This window comes from Teleopsis dalmanni, chromosome 2, assembly GCF_002237135.1.
Source record: "Teleopsis dalmanni isolate 2A chromosome 2, ASM223713v2, whole genome shotgun sequence".
In the NCBI taxonomy this organism is placed as follows: Eukaryota; Metazoa; Arthropoda; class Insecta; order Diptera; family Diopsidae; genus Teleopsis; species Teleopsis dalmanni.
In genome coordinates, this window is record NC_051847.1 from 203503271 (window position 1) to 203515367 (window position 12097).

At 28.5% G+C, this 12097-nt stretch overlaps 3 protein-coding genes and 1 pseudogene across 3 annotated transcripts; 1 reads left to right on the plus strand and 3 right to left on the minus strand.

Annotated features, from left to right (window-relative positions):
* Nucleotides 1–1321: 1321 nt before the first annotated feature.
* Nucleotides 1322–3053, plus strand: LOC119682238. Its single transcript, XM_038095617.1, has 4 exons — nt 1322–1585; nt 1645–1811; nt 2021–2276; nt 2343–3053. Exons 1-4 carry the CDS (start codon nt 1436–1438, stop codon nt 3003–3005), a joined length of 1236 nt encoding a protein of 411 aa, XP_037951545.1. The 5' UTR covers nt 1322–1435; the 3' UTR covers nt 3006–3053.
* LOC119682239 lies at nt 3049–4285 on the minus strand. Its single transcript, XM_038095619.1, has 4 exons — nt 3964–4285; nt 3744–3903; nt 3445–3511; nt 3049–3379 (listed from the first exon to the last, which is right to left on the minus strand). The coding sequence occupies exons 1-4, from the start codon at nt 4139–4141 to the stop codon at nt 3077–3079; spliced, it is 708 nt and encodes a 235-aa protein (XP_037951547.1). The 5' UTR covers nt 4142–4285; the 3' UTR covers nt 3049–3076.
* A 2715-nt stretch (nt 4286–7000) lies between these two features.
* Nucleotides 7001–12020, minus strand: LOC119678381 (ribonucleoprotein RB97D-like). Its single transcript, XM_038090181.1, has 6 exons — nt 11882–12020; nt 11581–11810; nt 11278–11522; nt 9226–9912; nt 8993–9167; nt 7001–7215 (listed from the first exon to the last, which is right to left on the minus strand). Exons 1-5 carry the CDS (start codon nt 11936–11938, stop codon nt 9013–9015), a joined length of 1374 nt encoding a protein of 457 aa, XP_037946109.1. The 5' UTR covers nt 11939–12020; the 3' UTR covers nt 7001–7215; nt 8993–9012.
* On the minus strand, nt 10354–10446 carry LOC119686574 (annotated as a pseudogene).
* Nucleotides 12021–12097: the final 77 nt, after the last annotated feature.

Here is a 12097-nt window from a genome sequence, read left to right on the forward strand (position 1 = left end):
TGGCCCCTGCGCAAGGATGACACGCAAAATCGTGAAGCGTTCCACATTTTTTTGCAACTTTTTTATTTAATAATTAAATAAAAATTATTATTTCAAGAGCATAAAAGAACTCATTTCACGATGTAATTCTATCGAAATATTAAATTTGATGGGCTTAATAAAAAATATTTTTCTTATAAAAACTTGAGAATTAACAACATACATAAGCATTATATGAAAGGTTTGCTTTACTGATTTTAATTTTGCTATTTTATGATGCATTAAGGTACATCCACACCAAAGCGAACGCTGGCGAACGAACGAACTTTTGCGGGTACCGTCACCTGTGAATGTTCCTTCATTCGCAAGCGTTCACTTTGGTGTGAATGCACCTTTACGTGCTCATTATGATTTGAATATATATCTTAATAGTGGATTAGACTACAAAAACTACAGTACTTCGTCTATTATGATAAAAAATTAGTTCGAAAAATGGCAAGCAAGCGCATATATCCAAACATAAATATAGATAGTAATGATCTATTTCATTCATATATGTGTGTAGATAACTTATTATTGCTGTGTTTACATTTCGTAATTATTAGTCCAAAATCTTAGTTTTAATCCTTTACAGTAGTAATTACAGTAGATCTCCGCTAGTTCAAATTTCTGGTAATTTGGACTACATAGTAATTCGAACAAAATTAGAAAATTCGAAATATACATTTTATGCTTTACAGTATGGATCGACCACTGACTCTGTAATCCGGATTACATGTTATGAATTTGGCTTCTAGATATACTAGTAAAATAGGATCACATTTTTGGGTTAAATGCATAGAAGTATGTATGTTTTATTTGCCCATACGTTTTGTTTGCAATTTGCTTAAACAGTTTGTTATCTACCATGTCAATGTGTCTCTAAATTTTAGGATTAATTAAATGAGCTGTGGCTTATAGTTTCTGTTGTTAAAAAACCATATATGACTTTCCGTTATCCGAATGTCTTAATCATCTGAATTGATTCCACTATTAATGGTTTCTTATTAGCGGAGTATAATCCAATTATTCATAATTCATTATCATTATTCATATTCATTCATTTTTATTCTCAATGGATATAATAGTTCATAATATATAATATTTAAATCTGAAACTGCTGGCGGTAGTATGAGTAGGATCAACAAAAGATACTAGTAGTACAGTGCAAAACATTAACACTTATAAATAAAAATGTTTCAAACTTCTGAATTTTGACAGCTGATGGGCAAATGTTTAGCAACATATTACATTTTGACAGTTCATCAGCAACAAACAAAACATTGCCAAACTTGACATTTGTATTTAAGTAAATAAAGAATAAAAATATTAAATTGAGTGGAATTCATATATACAAGTAGAAAACATATATGCACTGCATTTATTAATTAATAGAATATAAACTATATGAAGAAAGATGTCAGATTTAGAAGAAGCAGTGGTTTTAGCGGCAGGTTCCATGACGGCAATTTTACTTCAAGCTGCAAAAATTTGTGCTCATGAAAGTCGTGGTCGAGTTGGTCGTTTCTTAAGAACTAGAAGAGCCAAGGGAAGATTTGCAACAGATGTGAGTTTGATTTGATACAAATGTTATTCAATTTTTATCTGTACTTTATATTGTTTCAGTTTGAAGATATAGTGAAGTGCGAGAAACGATTTGTTAAGTACTTTCATATGCCATATAAAAGTTTTGAAGATATTCTACGGCTTATAGAACCACATTTACAACCCAAAAAAAGAACTCATCCCAGAGATGGAATTTCTTCCAAAGAAAAACTTGCAGTCGTCTTAGAGTTCGTTTCTAATGGCTGATTTTCTGTGTACACTTAAGTCTTGATTTGATTATAAAGTTGAATTTATTTAAATTTTTTAGTGGCACTATGGTGTCGAATATCGAAAACTGATGTAATAATCAGTTTAAGTGTGCATTGTAAAATTGGTTCTAAATATTTTTAGAAAGCAAGTCAGTATTATTGCAAAAGATGTATTGCTTTTATTCCAGATATTTAGCATCAGGCACACTTCAAAAACATGTCGCTTCTGCATATAGAATCAGCAAGCAACACTTTGGTACAATTTTAATGGATGTTTGTAATGCAATTATAAAAGCGTTAAAATTTGAAATTCCAAAACTAACCCAGGAAAATTTAAAAGAAACTGCTAAAACTTTTACTAAATGCAATTTTCCTAACTGTGTGGGTGCTATGGATGGAAAGCAAGTTTTCTTAAAATGTCCCGGGAATTCTGGAAATTTCAAAGTATATAAGATAATATATTTTTACTATACCCTTACTTATATTTGTGTATATTTTATCTTAATGTAGGGAGTATTTACTCTTAATATAATGGCTGTTGCAGATGCTGATTACAGGTTTACATATTTAGATGTAGGTGCTTACGATAAACAAAATGATTCCTGCATGTTTAGTGGAAGTTCTATTGGAGCGGATATACTTAATGAAGAGTTGAATTTTCCAGGGGATATAAAAATGTCCGACGCGACTTTACCATCTGTGTTCGTGGCCAGCGACCAATTTCCCCTTCACCAAAGAATAATGACTCCATATCCCTCAACGTTACATAAACAACCGAATGAAGCTGTAGAAATATTCAATAACAGAATCAATAGAGCTCTTTTATATGCTAAGAACGCATTCGGTATTTTATGTTCTAAATTTTATTGTCTGTCAAAAAAAATGTTTCGCTGTCCTAATACAGCCATAAAAATTATAGTCACATGCTTTCATTTGCATAATTACTTGATGCGTACAGTGAAACTGCAATACTGTCCTCCAAAATACTGGGACAGGTACGATGACGATGGTTCATTCGTAATAGGAGATTACTACAAGTACATACCAGAAAATTCGCTGTTTTTTACAAACTTCAATTCAACGGATATGAATAAGAAATATAAGTCTGGTGACGACGTAAGAAACATTTTAAAAAGATTTTTCAATTCCGATGCAGACTCAGTAATGAATTAAAACAAACATTTTATTCTTAAATTATGCATTTCAAATATAGTTAAAATTAGGAAAATATAAATATATGTATATTACATATTAATGAATTCGTCGTGTCTGTTTTCTTTTTTAATCTTTTTGCTGAGGTGGTCGTTTAATCTAGCATATGCCATCGATGTGATTTCTGCGCTCAATCTCTGTGCATCAACTTCTGGTAACTGCTCTAAAATTGAATTAATTAAATTTAAAAATGGTTCGAAATGAGACTTTTTCTTTTGTTGACATTGCTTCATGTTCACGAATGTCTCCATTTGTGTAATTATTTTCTCTGCTGAAGAGGTTAGCATATTTAAAGCTGAGTTTCTTGTGCTATGACTACTATTGGGTACTTCAGGCTGAAAAAATTACAAGATTAATGGAAATATTATGTATTTAATATGCGAAAGAAGTGTAAACTAACTTCATATGTAATTTGTTTCACTGGGGTTACACAACGGTCTTCATTTTCATCCACTGTTGCGAAATTTCTGAAAAACATTAATATGAACGAACACGTAGTTGAATACTCAAATAGTTATATATAAATTAAATTATTTATTAATCTAATAATAAAATTAACATAGTAACACATTAACAAAGAAACAGTAACATAGTTTCTAATGATACTAACAAAAATTGCTGGGGAGTTTATTTAATTTTGTCACCTTTTAATATTGCAATTTCTAATGAAGCTCTAATGAAGCCAATTTGACTACTCACATATGCTGCGTTGAGTTATCCGTAAGAAATGAGAGTTCCTCATGGAAACCCCAATGTTCATGATCTAGCAATCCAGGATTGCTCTCATACTTTTTGCGTTTTTTTTCATGGTAACGCTTACTATCACGTACACTTCTCCATGCAGCTTTACAGTCATCAACTGTAATGAATTTCCAATTATGTTCATAAAATTTCTTAACATTATTTTCTATATTCATACCACTTAAAGAAACTTCTTCGCTAACATTTTTCCATGCAGTTCTAAGTGTTGTATTATTTAAGTGTTCTTTACATTGCCTATTCCAAATAGTCGAATTATTTTCCACAGCACGAATCAGCGCTTTGATAACTTCATCATTTAGTCCTCGCCGTTTTTTATTTATATTAATTAACGCCATTCCCAATTATATATTAAAAACAACCATTAACGAAATTTAACTCATATAGTACTGTGTTCAAGTCTGTGAAAAAAATGTTGCGGAGCAACATAAAATGTCCCCATCATTTTGACAGTTGCTACAAGAATGTTCAGCAACATGCCAAATTTTGACAGTTCCTCAAAAACAAATAATAAGCTAATGCAAGCTAACGAGTTTTTAATTTTCATAATTAAAATTAAAAAGATTTATTATCAATTTTTTTTTTCATTCACCGTTCCATTCACTGAATAAGTAGCCAGGGCTTATTTACCAGATATCATGGCGTATAAATTAAATTAATCAGGTGATCTTTAGGAAAGCAGGATGGACGCGCCATACCATTCCGTTTCATTCGCTATATTTCTTATAAATGTGAACAGACACTGTATTGGGTTTTAAGTAAATTTTAATTTAACTTATTGGCTCTAAGGTAAAAAACAAGTCGACTTCCCCTTAGCTTACTTCAAAAATTCATTATACAATTCCGCAATCATTATATAAAATCCATTCAACACATAATTCTTAGGGCTAAAATATATATACGATCGTTTCTATCGTTCTTCTATTTATAAATTGTGCTTAATTAATTTTTTACAACGTGAAATTCTGTCTGATTTCTGAGCGCGGTAATGTTGCTCAATCTGTAGTAGTACTACATATGTGCTGTGCTTTTATTGCTAGTTTAAGTAAGAAAGATATATTTAAACCAAGAGTTTCCTCGACTGTTTTTAAGAAATTAAAATAGGATTATAAAGATAAAAACATATACAGCTGGGTTCTATTGAAAATATTCAGGATATGGAAATTCCCAACGTTGTATGTATGGCGTTACTATTATATCGCAATGGTCCCATTACTATTATATCGCAATGGTCCCATTACTATTATATCGCTATGGTCCGTCAGATTTTTTAACAATTGGGCGCTGACCAGAAATCTTCCAATGTTCTGTCAGATTCTGAAGCAATTGGGCTCAACCTATTACGAACTTTGGTCCTCTAACATAAAATTAAACTTTGTTGTGTTTAAATCCTTCAGTACATCCTTCTCTTATCTCTACGATTCATTAGTTCATTTACATTGCAGAGAGCAACAGAAAAGGAGTTATTTACTTTTCTATTTTATACTTATCATATATTCTTCCATTAAATAAAAAACGTTATGAATTATATATAAATTTTCTTTTTTCTTTATTATTTTAATTTAAAAATAACTTTTAGGTTTACACTTCATTTAAACTTACCAAAATAATTGTGGCTGATGTTAGTCGCTTCTGTTGAAGTCACATTCTCGACAATATTTTTTATGTGAAAAGAAAATTTAAAATTATTAGAATATTATATATTAAAAATTTAAAAACAAAATTAAAAACAAAAAATAATATAAAGGAATCTGTTAAATAAATTTATAATTTTTTATACAAACATTCAAGAATCCTTACAATCTGTAATAAACATAAGCTCATACACTTAAATAGCTGATGTTTGGCTACAATATATAAAAATATATATTCAGATATTCAGAATATATATTTAATACAAAATTATATACATATATGTTCTTACAATATAATTAAATAATATAGCCATAAACGTTGTTTTAATTTTTTTTTATTTTGAAATATAATAAATTTCTGATTTATTTTTAATCAAATACATAGAATTTGAGTAAACGTATTTTTTTTTTAATTTGCCATACCTAGGTAGTACATAGTCTAGTGTAAAATATACTTATATATGTATTACATACATATTTCTTAATAAATCATATAATATATAAAAATTATTTTTGAAATTTAATATTTTAACTTTAATAAAATAGAGATATATTATTTTCAAAAAGATTTTAGCATTCTGTATAGCATTCTAAAAATATTAATTATATAAACTAAAATGATTTTAAACTATATAATCATATTAAAATATGATTTTTTTTAGATAATATTATTTCTATAGAGCTTACAATCTTGTTGTTTTGTTGAATTTGTTGCACATTTGTTTGCGTTTAGTAATATAAAATTTAAATTAAATTTAAAAACTGACATATTTTAAAAAGTGACATATACTAAAGGATTAATGGTCAATAAATTTAAAATTAAGTAGGAAATGGTTAAAATATAGATCGTTTAAATAAAATTTTTTAATGCTCTGTACTTCTTTAGTGTTTTTGTTATAGCTTCAAGATCTTTATATCTTATATAAACAAGTAATATATTTTTAGATACAATATTTATAAAAGAAACTAACATTACTCTTCCAGGCGTTAACATAATTTCAATAAAATAATAAAAAAAACAGCAGTGTTAAAAAATGTATATAAAACTCTTTTTACGCAATAATAAAATTAAATTAAAAAATTTATAAATTTTAGTAAATTAAAATCAAATTAATAAAACTAAATTTATTTTTAAAATAAAAATGCAATTCTGAACAAATAATTGTTACTTAAAAAGAGTCTTTAAATTGAGGTTCGTTTTAAAAATATTTACTTAACTAACACATTACAAGAATAAGTATATATCTTTTGTATAAAAGTCATTCAATAAAAAAATACCTATTTTATAAACATTTTATATAGTCATACAAATTTAAAAACATAAGATCATTACTTACTATATTTAGGCTCATGAAGAATGCATAAATTATTTAAAAACCAAATTAATTTTGAATACATAAGTATCTTTAATCTATAGATAAAAGTAAATTATCTTATTAACATATTAAAATTTTATTATAAATTTTTGTTTAAAATGAATTTAAAATTTCTTTTTTAAATATTTTAAAACATTTGTTTATTTGATTTATACATATAATCTTATATATATATAAACGATTCCTTAACTTAAAATATTATATTACTTGTCAATATACGTTTCAATAATGCTTTATAATTATAATTATAACATATTTTATAAAGAGAACTTAATTGAAACATAGTCCTGTCCCCTGTTTGGTATTAACTTGAAAATGTAATAGAGAATCTGTGATTTTTTCTGCATTTATATAACTAGTTTCTTTTTTTGTTTCTAATGCAATGAGCTTTGTTGCACATACCTAAGTAAATTGAAAAGAATTAAAATTATTTTGTTATAACTTAACAATATATAAAGTATATATAGATAAATATAAATATAAGTATTGAGTTTTATATATAAAAAGTTAGATTATTGCACAAAAACACACACTCATAATTATCTATCCACAATCCGGTAGAATACAGATGCCATGGTGAACAATAGAGGAAAAATTTCTATAGAAAGTTTCTTCTCTTTATTTGCTTTCTCAATATCTGGACCTTAATTTTGAAATGATTTTGATTGCATAATTTATACATTTAAAATTCGAAGCAACAACACTAATGCAAGACCTATATACAAATTTGCAACGACAAGGATGCGGTCTTGGGCAACATACATGTAAATAGTATGTTGATGTAACCCAGTGATATCCATGAAATACTTTTGAGGTAAAAGTAGTCTAAATTATTAGACTAGTGTTTTAAATAGAATTTCAAACAAGGCATGCACGTCTTAAGGTGCATCTCCAATTATCAGATATAAATATTAAAATAATTATATTGCTGAATAAAATCAAAAATAATTAAAACAATAAATTTTAAATTTTTAATTCGAAGAGATATTTTTAGTTTTCACGTTTAAAATCTTGGTAGAAATTTGTTTTTTTATAATTTAGTTCTGCTTGCTTCTTCTTATATATTGCATACATAGATAAAATAAAAAAAATATTATGAGGGAGTGCCAATTAGTAGAATTTGTATACCACTGAAACGCGCTTGAAACTACGAGAGATTCCTTCGTTTAAACCCTGATAAGAACCTACTCTATTTTATCAACCCTACTCCTACCTTACCCCATGTCATTTTGTCTATTCCATACCACTATGCAGCGTCTTGTTGAGAGGAGATAACATGAAAAAAATTACAAATACGTATATGATTAGGGTAGGATATGGTTAGGTAAAGGGGATTATATAGGAATAAGAATAGATTAAGGTTGGATGAGATTTTAATTGAACTCAACCTGTATCAATTTGGAGGAACCTAACCAATTTAATGGGACGAAGTTAAAGTGCAGTGTATTCGGTATTTGGATACAACAACGGAGTTACGGGCTGGACATCACTATATTGTAAACAATTTGTTTCAAATAAATTATTAATAAACTTATGATTCTAAAAATAATAAATCAACCAAATCGAATCAAAAGTAAACTTATTACTCATTTGCACCAACATTTTTTATACAAAGGGTATGTTAACAGGAAATTAAGTCGAACATTTTTTATGTCTGATTTAATTACTTTAATTATGTTGATTAATCTGGCTATTGTAAGATTTTTAACTTATAAATGAGTAATAATAAAGGCGTATCATTACACAACAGTTAAATTTTTTAAAATAATTTTAACAGCAAAAAAATTTTTGTTCTACGAACAAGGATTTGAAGAAACAGATTTCATAGCAGTTTAATATTTAAAAAGACTTAAATGCGAATATTAGATAAAATGGATTATTACATACAAAGATGGGAATCTTATTAAATAATAGAAAGAGATGCTATTAAGTGAGTTAGATATACTTTTTGAAATACATATATATATATAAATATATATTGCAAATGGAAACTAAATCTAGTTTTCTCTAAGCTAAACCTATAAAGCAATGTAATTACATACTTTTTTAAGTTAATAAATATTTCTTAGAAAATATTAATATTGCTGCTAGAATTTAAGAAGTATTTATAAAATCATTATATATAAATAAGACATAAACAATTTAAAGCTTTTGAATTATAAGATTTTCGGAAACTTACCTTAAATTAATAAATAAATTTTAACGTCTAAATTTATTTGTTGTTGATGCCTGTTGGCCATTTCCATTAGGCATAGATTTATTGCCTTGACCTTGATTTATTGATGTATTAGATTTATTTCCGGATGCTGAGTAATTACCATAACCACTATTAGATGGTGGTTGACCATTATTACCTATAAACAAATAATCATTTTTTATTTTAGTACGAATTTTATTATATGTTTATGTTACCATTATAGTTATTGTTAGATGATCCGCCACCATAGGGATTCATACGGTTTGCATTCATATTGCCTTTAGTAGGGCCGCCGCCATAATTTTGTTGATATCCACTACCAAAATTATTTGGTGGTGGCACCTGCTGTGGTTGTTGAGGTACATTATTTGCTGGTGGTGGTTGTACCGGAGCATTTGGTGGTGCAGCTTGTTGATTCCAATTTTGTGCTGGTGGTGGTACAGCATTTGGAGGAACTGCTGGTGGAACAGGGCCAGGTCCAGGTGCTGGTGGTGTACCCCATTGCATTTGTTGCCAATTTGGTGGTGGACCACCTTGTGGTGGTCCAGGTTGGGGTGGACCTGGTTGTGGTGGACCAGCATTCCATGGTTGAGGATAATTCCAATTATTCATTGGAGGTCCAGGTTGTGGTTGATAACCACCGTATTGTTGTGGTGGCATATTTGGTGGTGGTGGGCCCCAGTAATTATTATTGTAGTTTTGTGGTGCTGGTGGTTGTGGATAAGGTGGCATCGCTGATGGAGGTGGTGGTCCATAGCCAGGTACTTGATCTGGCATGTTGTTAATCTTACCTCCTTGTGCTGCAGCATTGGCAGCGTTCTTTTGACGATTTTGTTGCTCAAGATTGTATACAGATTTTTTAACATCAACAACAACATATTTGATGGAATGAGTTTTTTGTACTAAAATAAATAAAAGAAATATGTAGTTTGATGATTTATTATAAGTTTACAATCATAATAACTTTATTCTAATACATAATTAAAAAACATAATATGATTCAATATGCATTTAATGTAATAGTATACAGAATCAAGAAGCCTAATACTTTTCTAATATAGGGTATTATGTTATTGTTTAATTATAAACTTTTAAACAAAACACGAAACTTATAATCAAAATGACTTGTAAAAATCGATTAATATTTATCAAACCAATAGCAACGGTAGCTTAGCACTTATTATTTATACATCTACATAGGTACATATACTTATACTCATAATGATTGTCTATAAACCTTGCATCAAATTTGAAAAAAAAAAGTCAAGGGAAATAATCTGTATATAATTATAAGTTGATATTTTAAATAATCAGAGAACTTTTAAAAATTGATATTTGTAAGGTAAGATGAGCAAGTTTCTTCATTTATATAGAATCATATATACATAAAGTAAATTAAGACTGACTACAGAAATGATACTGTGAAGTATAGCCTTCATTTCGGTCGCTCAGTTGGTAGAGCGGTAGAATGTAGCACTGAGGAGCAAAATACACATAAACAAAGCTATTGCATTACCATAGATGTCCTCACTATAAATGTCTATTTTTAAAAAGGTGTATTTACGAGAATTTATATACTGTGTTTTTTTTAATGAAACTTTAAATTTTATATACTTTTTACACATTGTGTCAAAAATGTCGGAGATCAGAAAATCGTATATTTACTAAATCGGCACTAGATTTAATAGTGTTATAGAAATAAATATTATATTAGGACATTTTAATAATTTAGATAGATCAAGAAGTGACATTATTATTAAACGGTAGTTAGTATAATTTTTAGTGGTAATTGGCAGAAGAATCTTGTAATTTTTCCATCTATGATATACAAACAAACAGTACAAACAGTATTATTTGTATTAATGTTTGTACACAACTCTGCTATACGGTACAATATCATACCTTTTGTAATAATTATCAAAGCATGTGTACACAAACAAATTACGGTATCATACACTAAGTGTATTCGTATACCTGCACTTCGCTTGTTTGGGTGTGCTTAAAAACAGAAGCATACTGCGGTATAACTTTTGATTGATACATACTGCAGTGTCGCACTTTATTTGTGTGCGTATACCGGTAATATTTTAATTGTAACTGCGTGTGTGTGTATACTTATGAAGTGTGAATAGCAGGTAGGTGAAGCTAATGAATGTTTGAATTTACAAACAAGTATTACTACTATTTCAAAAATCTGTAAAATCTATTGCATACAATAAATAAATTTTTTAATAAACAAAAAGCTTTTTTAAGTTTTATCTACTTACAAACAGCTTTGTCAACGGCATCGTAGTCATCGAATTCAATGAAAGCAAAACCACGACGTTTTCCTGTCGTCTTATCAGTTAGAATTTTAATTGAAATGACATTACCAAATTGTGAAAAATATTCTTGTAGACATTCTTCATCATGGTTGTCTTTTAATCCACCTACGAATAGCTTCTTAACAGAAACATTAGTTTCACGATTTTCGCGTTCTGGACGTGGCAGTGCTCGTTTAGCTTCAACAGTTCTAAGAAAATGAATATTATTTTTAAATTCATAGAATTATTTTATTTTAAATGACTTACTTTCCATCAATTATGTGTGGTCGATTGTCTTGGGCTTGGTCGACGCTCGCCGACTTAGTATATGTTATAAACCCAAATCCTCGTGAACGTTTCGACGTTGGATCTCGCATAACGACAACATCAACTACTTTGCCCCATTGACCATAAAAATTCCTCAAGGAATCTTCATTGGTATAAGGTGCCAAGCCGCCTATGAATAATTTGCGTAAGTGCTCCAACTCGCAAATATCCTAAAAAGCATTTATGTAACACATACATTAATAAAATACTTTATCATTATTATTTTGATTATATAAATTACATCTTCTCCACGAGGAATATTTTCTTCACTTGTGCCTTCACGTTTAAACTTCTGCATTTTAATAATATATATAATTTTACTCCTCGAACAATATTGTATCAATGAAAAATTTTTCGGTATCTAACAAGATGGAGATTTGTAAAAGCATTGCCACCTATTATCAAATAAGTTAAATTAATTAAATTGTCAAGTATTAAATTTTCTGTATAACACATG